This window comes from Drosophila sechellia, chromosome 4 (assembly GCF_004382195.2).
Source record: "Drosophila sechellia strain sech25 chromosome 4, ASM438219v1, whole genome shotgun sequence".
Classification (NCBI taxonomy): domain Eukaryota; kingdom Metazoa; phylum Arthropoda; class Insecta; order Diptera; family Drosophilidae; genus Drosophila; species Drosophila sechellia.
In genome coordinates this window covers 307,328-317,236 of record NC_045953.1, presented here as the reverse complement: position 1 = coordinate 317,236, position 9,909 = coordinate 307,328, and the positions used below count along the sequence as shown (strand labels likewise).

Genomic DNA, 9,909 nt, shown 5'->3' with positions numbered 1-9,909 from the left:
AGTACTTAAAATCAAACTTCTAGATCATATACGGATACGGCCAGTTATTCAGCTTTTTATCCTGATCAAGAATATTAAGTCAGGACCTGTTCATTCTACCTGTTACTTAATTTTAAACTAATCTAGTATTTGGTGCATTCACACCTGGATCTATCTATAGTTTTTGTCATAAAATGTGTGTTAAGTTAGGCGAATTAATATTGTCATCAAGTTATTGGGCTTGGTAGATAATTCTGACACGCTGGATTTTTACTGTAGTTGCGTGTCACATGCGCATTTCGAATTTCAATGAGCTCTCTCATTTAGTTCAGTTTCTCAGAGCACTAGTATCCATTTTTAGAACGTTTGGTTCGCTCGGGCCCTTTGGGTCGCTTATGTATTTGTTGATTAATTTGGATTCATGCACATATGTATGTCTCTCAAAGAGAATAACAGTTGACGAGAACAAAAATCAAAGAAGTCATCTGTGATTTGCCCATTTTAAATTTAGTCTATAAGCACAAGTTTTGCATAACACAGCTGCTACTCAGTTATTGTTCCGTGTGCTAGAAATTGCCTTTATATACATGTAAGTGTTAACAAAAAAATATGAACTTACAACTGCTTTAGCTATACTAGTGAACTCAAAGACTTTATTAAAATATTATGGTAGAATACCATTAATTACAAGTTTACTTAAAGAAAAAAATAACGTTGCATTTTTAGAAAGTATTACAGGTTGTAGTTAAATAACTTTAAAGACGAGCGAACGACTTTCTTGTATATACATTATTGTGCGTAAACATGAGAAAGTGTACTTTTATGTGATTCTCGGTAACTTTTTGGTGATTGCCCGACAGTAATAATAGAGTACCTCGACCATCAGATATCCGTTACTCAGCTGAAGGGCCTCTAACGGAGATCAAGACATGTAAGTTGGGTGGGATCCGCACCAGCGATTCAATTAATTGCTTGGTCGTTACTCGCCGGATCTTTTCAAGGTTTTTCGAATTTGTGGGCGGGACGGGCGTTAAAAATGTTGCTAGGAATATTAATTATATTTATATAACTACATACACAGTATTACAACCGAAACTTAATACATTTTTTGATTCACTTTAGACTGCGTTCAATGTAGAAAAACGATTCAATGAAAATAACAATACCTGAGGTATGTTTATACCAGAAACTTTAAGAGGCTGTATGATCGAGACGGACGTTTCTTCTTATTTGCAAACATCATCATCGGGACAGGTAAAGCGCAGCCATTACCTTTTTTAAGTTTTTACGAAAAATAGTGATGCTTAAACCAAAAAGTCTGTAAGTTATTTAGTAAGATAGATGCGATTAACAGTGAGATAATTTTAAGAGACTAACTTATGCTTTCAAATATGTACGTATATTTTAAATTTTACAAGACCAAATTTATCACGATGGGTATCAATATAGATTTCTCTTAATCGGAAGAAGACTCATGCTATTCAATATCAGACCTTCTTTAGACCTTCTTCTGGAGTTAAAATATAATACTTAGTTTGTCTTTTAAATAGTAATGGAAATCTCACATATAAATAACAAAAACGGGACCTAAAAGGGTTGAAGCCGGACAGAGTGCAGTGTATGTACATTAAAAAATAATCCCATCACATTTTGGTTAAATTCGAAACATTGATTTTATCAACATAAGAACGAAATATACAAATGTGAAAATATAAGGAAATTATTCACAGAATAGTATTTACATTTATTTGTACATATATGTACGTATATATATATCTACACATTATACTTGTTTTCTAATTCGTGTGACATCACACGCAGTCGGAAGTTCGTTAACATGTCCAGGAAAGGCAGTATTGTGGTTTAGAGTGCCTTATTTTCCAAAAACAACGAAACATTTTTTCCCACAGATATGAATCTTGCTTGAAGCATTGAATGGAGGGCTTTTTTTATACACAAACTCTGTAGAACCTTTTCACCCTTTCAGTTATATTTTAATATTAGAATGTACACTTTTTAAAACGATGAATAATAATATACATTTTCCAACATACATATGTACATATGTATGTGTACGCACGTACATCCAAGAAATTTTTTAAAATGATCAAAACCATATATATACATTTATTGTATATATGAACTTTTTTCTCAAAAGAATGTGTACGTTTGTGTTAGCATACATTTCCTGACGTTATATTTTCGATCGCCATATCATCGCACATTTTAAAGAAACTTTACTTTCGACAAAGTAAATGACAAGGGATAGAAGTTTACAAAGAAGGTCACAGCATTTTTGTTGTTTTATTGCTATTCTATTCAGTTGCTCTTTCAATTTTGAAACGCCAAGATCGTCAGTTTTTTTTAGAAATATAAGGACGGATTAAAGTGTTGTATTTGACAAGTAAGTCGCACATAATTAATAAAATACGAAGTTGCAGTTCCCTGATGTTAAACTAAAATTAAATTAAAAAATAAAATATAATGGAAAAGAAAAATGCAATTAAATTAAAATTACAAATATTTGAATATTCTACTAAGGTCATACGCACTTTAAAAATACAAACCTAAATCAGCAAATTTAATTTAATTTTTTAATTTCTAAGGCACCAGAAAACACTGTCTTGACGATTCAAAATGTACCTCATTGAATACGCAGTATATATATATATTTTTTTTTTTCTATAATCTTATGTATAATATATGAATTGTTTGTCATCAGCATCTACGTTGCAAAAAACAGCTGACAAGACTCCATACCTCTTATTAAGTCATTCTAAGTTTTTCTTGATAACAATGTAAATATCGCTTTAACGGAATTAAAGCTAAAATACACAGATCCATTCCTGTGACAACTGAGCTTCCTATCACTTGTACCTCCAAAATTTTAATAAATGTTTGTCAGCAACGTTTCTTGTGGGCTATGCCGCTTGAAAGCGGATAGAACGGAAGACTTCGATTTGCTCTCACAATTTTTATGGGTGTAAATTTAAACAACTTAGGCAAACAACTTCAAGCAACAAGTATCACACTAAGATCACTGCCCATATTTATACCCGTTACTTGTAGAGTATATGTAGGTGTATTTAGATACGTTAATTTGTGTAAAACACGAATATTATTCTATAATTACGGACTCATTTTACGAAACATGCACACTAATGTTTTGTGGAAATGTTAGAATTAAGTTTTTATTCCCTATAAATGATTTATTTAAAGAGTAAACTAATTCAGATTAGAGTAAAAGGTTATACTAGAGTCTATAATAGTTAAAAAATGGTTTTGGAGCTTATTAGATTTATAAATTCTTGACTAGGTCTTAGGTCTTCTTTTCGCTCACATTTCCCTCTTTTAATCGAAATATATTTATTAACAAAAATATACTTTTATAAATTTTCGTTGAGAATATTAAAAAAAAATTTTTGTACCATCAGGAATGATGGAATACGTTGTTTTTATGTATGTATATGTACATAAGATGGTGTAAATTACTTTTATTTGCTGTTTTATAGTTATTTTTTATATAGTAAATTTTTGTCGATTTTTTCAACAATTCCTTGTTTTGCACTTTAGAATTCTAACTACAACTACAAACATACCATACCTCACATTTCTCTGGTCTTGTCAAGTATTTAAAACTTATTACCGTTAGAGGCAATTAGGGATTTTTAAGTCTCTGTTCTATGGTTCATAAATCCGGATTAGGCTTATTGTTAAAACACAAAGTACATTAAGTTATATGCACTTAGACATGTAAAATTAATTAAGATCAGTAACTAATTTAATGCCTTCTTTACATATAGGATGAATTTCACCCTTTTATTGAGGCACTCTTACCGTACGTCAAATCATTTTCCTACTCTTGGTTTAATTTGCAAGCCGCCAAACGAAAATATTATAAGAAACATGAAAAACGTATGTCGCTGGAAGAAGAAAGACATTGTAAAGATGAACTCCAGGTATTAATACAAGCAATTTTTACAAAGTATAAAATTATATTTTTTTAGAATGAAAAGACTGAGGTGAAGCAAAAGTGGGCTTCCCGTCTTCTTGGAAAACTCAGAAAAGACATTACACAAGAAAGTCGAGAGGATTTTGTGCAATCTATAATCGGGAAAAGAAAATCAATTTGTGTTCTCTCAAACCCCGATCAAAAGGGAAAAATGAGACGAATTGACTGCTTAAGACAGGCTGACAAAGTATGGCGGCTTGATTTGGTCATGGTTATACTCTTCAAGGCGATTCCATTAGAAAGCACAGATGGTGAGCGGTTAGAAAAAAATCCAGAGTGCTTACATCCAGGATTATGTGTAAATCCGTACCACATTAACGTTTCTGTGCGGGAATTGGACTTGTACTTGGCCAACTTTATAAATACTCATAATTCAGTAAATAATACAAATACGACTTTCTCAACTACTCCGGGCGCAAGATCGCCACATTTAACAATGTATAATCGAAGTAATGATCCAAACAGGAAAGATGAGGTCGCTGACATGAAAAATGATGTCGTTAGACAAAACCCTTATAATGGTGTTGTTTGTAATGATATTATTTTAGCAACTGGCGTGTTTTCTTCTCAGGAACTGTGGACATTATCTAAAGGTACTATTTTCCTAATTTGCATATTAATATTTTCAACAGACTGTGTAAATTACTAGATACTTATATGTTATAATCGAAAGTGCGAAGTGAATTGAAACACTTTCGACTACGATATTTACCAAGAGAGAAGAATTTAACGCTGTGACTTAGAATCAAGAACGCACTCTGTAGTAGCCCAATTTTGTCAGTAAAACTTTTAAATGACTTGGTATGGTAGTATTGATTATTTTTTGTGTTTATGTACGTGTATTACAAAAACCCTTTAACTCGTAGAGCCTAAGAGTATACTAGGTTCGGTGAAAAGTATGTCACAGGTAGAAGGAAGGGTTTCCGACCGTCTGTCAGTCTATATAGAAGCATGATAATAATAATTTTTAATTAAATGTAAGTTCCAAATGGTTTGTTTTTTTGCAGAAGCATGTCATATCATATGTATATTTTAAATATTTTTTAAGTCGTTTTTATCGGATAAATGAAAGTTTCCTTAAAAGCGAGCATCGATAGAAAGGGAAAACGTGAACAATTTGTGAAACAATTTGGAAATATTTCGATTGTTATTTTGGGTATTTTTGAAACCGTTGGCCATATTTCTGGTCTGGAAAACTCGGGTAAAATAAAATTATCAAGTTTTTTAATGGGAATACACAGTTTTGGTATAAAGTGCGTCTTGGTTTTAAATGTCATATGAAAACTTGATTTGGGAATAAAATGAACGTAGTTGGAATAATTATTTTACATTCTACATTATTATAATTATTTATTTTAGTCTGCACAAAAAGTGGAAGGCAGAAATAATTTTTTCTCGATATTATTAGATTTAATTTTAGATGAATCAATTGATTTAAACCTAAACTCTAGCCTTATAAAGAGGGAGAACGTTGGAGCTACCTATGAGTGTAATACATATCAAATAAACTCTGAATCTTCAATTCCTGCTGCCCAGAGTCTTGTTCAATCTGGGTCAATGGCCTCTAATCCGATTCCACTTGGATATAGCAGTACGTAGATATGCTTATCAGATTGGTTTTTTGTAAAATTTTCACGAGATTTCCGTATAGTTGATTTTATAGATCAGAGGATTACACAATTATCGCAAAGTCCATTGCCACGTACAGAAGGCCCAAACGGCGAATCCCATGATGCCAACAAAATCGATCAAAGCAGTCCACCGCCAATTACGAGCACTGCATCAGATAATGTCACAAATAGTTTTTCTTTGATCGTGAGAGCTACGGATAGCTCTATTGAAGATCCAAAAACTTCCACGGACTCATCCATTTCTTTGCATCGCTATACATCTTTAAATAGTCGGATGCTGACCCAAGGTATCGTAAAAGCATTTTAAAAGTAAAGAAAGTAAAATAAGATTTTAAAATATTTAATTTAATTATAGCTCTACCACAACATAGTTGCTCCTTGCTACATTCGTCTTCCACTAGTCCGACTAATACCTTATACTACCCCCAGCATAATGGTACAAGACCATCTCAAACAACTTCCGTTGAGGAACAAAGTCGTGCTGGCTCCGATAAATATTCAACGGAGCCTCAAGATATTTCGGACTTTGTCACTTATGTTTGTCAAGACACCAGCCATACGACAACTATAACAGGATCAGCTGAAAACCATTCATTTCAACACTCCCATACACTCCCACAAGGTCATTCACCGCATTTTCAAATTCATCAACAGCTGCGATCTGCAAAATTGACGACTTCACCATCAACTCATTATCACAGTACAATGCTTCCGCCGATGCTGCCACCAATGGCTCGGCCTGTAGCTATAATTCGCAGTAGCAGTGATCTAACCTTAGTTCAATCCCCACCTCCTTCTTTGGCACTGACAGCCCAATCTACAAGTTTGAACGACAATAGTTGTATAGCGAAACAGAGCTTGCAAACGGATAATAGACTTGCAAGTAACCTAGACAACAGTAATAGCCCCAATAACACAGATGTCGTTTCACAACACGAAATGAGAGGAACTGCATCTCCTCAACCCCAAACGCCTACCTTAGCGAGTCCCCAATCTTATCTGGATCCTGGGCGATGTAAGCTTTTATCAGCTGGCTCAAGCATAGGCAGAATTACAACACAAATGTATCCCTCATCAAATAATAGAGAATATTTTAATCACTTTCATTCGCAGCCCACATCGGTAAGTACTATTGGTAGACAAGATGTCTTTTCATATGTCCACGCAAGCGATAGGGTATTTTAGATTTGATAAAACACAGTCCCACACTTTTGTAAAACGTTAAGATTTTTTAAACCACACTACCTGTTTGAAAGTTTTTAAGGAATGAATATTTGAAGGCCTATACAGACAGTTTTGAGCAATTAATATACATTCATATTGCTTTCGCAGTTCCATCAACTGAGTACGGCTAGCTACTAGTTCAATTGTAGGCAATAATTTAATGCTATTGACAAATATGTTTCATGAATTTTAAGCTTTTGGGATATGCCGGCTCTATTTCTACAATGTCTGGAGTTATAAGTCCAACAGACCTAACACTATATTCAGCTCCAATGGCTGTATCGCGTTCAAGTACCAGGACTAGATGGAACGAAGAGGAGCATAATATAATTCCACATTCTGCATCTAGTACAAACATGGATAATACCCAAGTTATATTAATGGAAGACTGTAAGTTTTTTATTACGTTTGGAGTGTTTACTGTTTAATTGATTTAGGAACTTATTTCAGCGACTGGTCGTTATATAGATGAGTATTCTAATCGTGACTATGTGTCATGATGTAAACTAAATAAGATAAAAGTCATTAAACTCTTCGGCTTGGGCATGCCAAAATATGGATTAGAGACTCAGTAACTAATAAGAGTACCTTAAACAAATATATAAAATCCTTTTGCACATAAATTTAAGTTTGACAATAATCGATGTATTTAATTGTATTTAAGGGACTCTAGGTATGTCTGTATAATAAGCTCGGTAAAAAGAATATGTTAAAGCCCATAAATAACTATTCAGGCGTCAGAGATGTCGAAATAAGAAGTCAAAAAAATTTTCGGGATCTCTTTTTTATACCAGTTTATCCTTTATTAAAAGGGTATACTAGATTCGTTTGAAAATATTTAACAAGGAGACGGTTGCTTTATATCCCCTATAACGTATATATATTCTTAACCAATAGAACCAATAGCCGAGTCGTATAGGCCATGTCCGTCCGTCCGAACATCGAGATCTGAAAAACTATAGGGGCTAGAAATTTTAAACCAGATATACCGCCCAAAACTATTATTGGTCTATCCCAGTTCAACGTCCACTCACTTGGGATATCTTTAATTTTTTTTTCCCCCAATTTCTATTGACTTGCCAAAAATTTTAAATATTTTGTTTGTGCATGGAACTTGATAAACTCGAATATAGCGTCCTTTATTGTTTTCTTTAAATTAGTATTAAACTATTTCTTAATCGAGAATATGGGTAAACATTACTAATGTGGTGTCCTACCACGTATTTTGATATCTCAGCATACTAAAGACTTTTTTTAGATTTGATAAGATTACACCATTTTTTTTCTAATCTTTAATACAGATCCAAACATAAATACTTACGGCAAAATGATTTAGGATTTCATATCCTTTTACCAACAAATAAGTTAAAGGCAAGAAGTCATATTTGACTTGGATCTTAATTTAATTTTTAAGACGTTATAACATATAATCTCTAATATAACGTAGCTATAACATATAATCTCCAGATAGTGGGTGGTTAGTTTACAAGGAATCTTTTAGAAGCCAGAGGCCGAATGGAGCTATTTGAAACATACAGGGCTACTGAAAGCTACTAATAATTTTGTACTTATGAAACCAGGCGCGAAATCGCTTTTAATTTAAACTCATTTTACAATTTGTATCAAAGATTCTTTTAGTTACCTCCCTATTTGTACTTTTAGAACAATAGATAATGATTCAATTCAAGTACAAAAAATAATAGACACGTATTGAAATTCCCAGGCTACCACAGTCAGACTATGAAACAGTATTAAATATAATGCTCTGTGGCTTTTTCGATTTGTCTAGAATTTTTTTTAGGGATCCTTGTCAACCACTTTATGAGAATAGTACCAGTGTTGCCATACAAATAAAAATAAATTAAACGTAAAGCAACCAAAGTTGTAATCATGTTTAAGGCATGTAAGCTACATATTTAACAAAGAATAGTTATAAATTTTCAAATATGAATGGAATAATAAATATTAAGCAATATGTTACTGTGGAATTTTATTATAAAAAAAATTAATTGTAACCTAATGCTTTGGATGAGGTTAAATTAAATTAACTTTTGAAAAAAGTAGAATATATAAGGAATCTAATATTATGACTATAATTAAACTGGATACCAGTCGTTGCTTATTAATCTTGCTTATTAATCTTAAGTGAAAAAGACAAATTTTAGATAATAACATTTTGGGTCTGGTCGCAAATCATCAAAATTTATTTAATTTGATTTTGTTATGCAAGTTAAAATTATTGAGAACGTAAGAACGCAGTTCTAATAAGTGCCTAAAATGTTATTGAAATATTCAAATTAAAAGCCGTAGTAATAATTATAAGACAACATAATTTTTATTTTGAAATAGATTTTTGCAAGGTTCCACTCAATTGGTCAAAATAAGTGGACAACTATTTCAAAAAAGTTAAGCCTCTTAACTAAAAGTTTCAGCACGGCTAACTTGTTTTCCCTCAAACGATTTTAACTCCATAAGAAAAATGTAAATTTACGAATGTGCGCTGCATTGTAATTGTGAGTTCCAGAACAAAGCAAATACAAATATAAAATGTTAGTACAATAATAATATTAGGTGGATGGCAAAGAGCATGTGCAAACACATAAAATATATACAATTATTTATAAGATTTGGCTGTGAATATAATTATTATGCTACCGCTATTTGTAAGTTAGGGTTAAACGAAAGTGCTTATTATGAAAAAGATAATATTGTAATAAAATATCAATATATACACCCAACTTAAATAGACTGTAAACAAACGGAGACTTGGCAATAATAAATAAATATTTTATTGAACAACGCGAATAATATTCAAAAAGTATTGGGATTACATTTTTGATTTTTGTTTTTCCTTTTTTGAGCCAATCTTAACAAATTGTTGTTGAGCATGAAAGCATAGGAAGTAGAAGGATAAGTAAATATAATATTGATTAAAATAACAATTTACGATAATAATTTTAAATTTTTTTTTAGGATTGCGTCAAGATTGTGCGATCCGATCGATGTATCCTTGACCGGTTTCACTGGACGAGTCTATTTCGTCATTCAAATAAGCTGTTTTCC

General features: G+C 32.2%; 1 protein-coding gene across 6 annotated transcripts; it reads left to right on the top strand.

Moving 5' to 3' along the window:
* The first annotated feature begins 448 nt into the window (after positions 1-448).
* Positions 449-9,656, top strand: LOC6619449 (nuclear factor 1 A-type). 6 transcript variants are annotated; one of them, XM_032723885.1, is made up of 9 exons: positions 449-568; positions 1,102-1,233; positions 3,783-3,938; positions 3,987-4,584; positions 5,400-5,582; positions 5,643-5,909; positions 5,978-6,744; positions 7,041-7,236; positions 7,297-9,656. In XM_032723885.1, the coding sequence occupies exons 2-9, from the start codon at positions 1,153-1,155 to the stop codon at positions 7,344-7,346; spliced, it is 2,298 nt and encodes a 765-aa protein (XP_032579776.1). In that variant the 5' UTR covers positions 449-568; positions 1,102-1,152; the 3' UTR covers positions 7,347-9,656. The 6 variants fall into 6 exon arrangements, with proteins under 6 accessions (XP_032579776.1, XP_032579775.1, XP_032579774.1 ...); XM_032723884.1 differs by having other exon boundaries at positions 840-1,233; XM_032723883.1 differs by having other exon boundaries at positions 706-1,233.
* Positions 9,657-9,909: the final 253 nt, after the last annotated feature.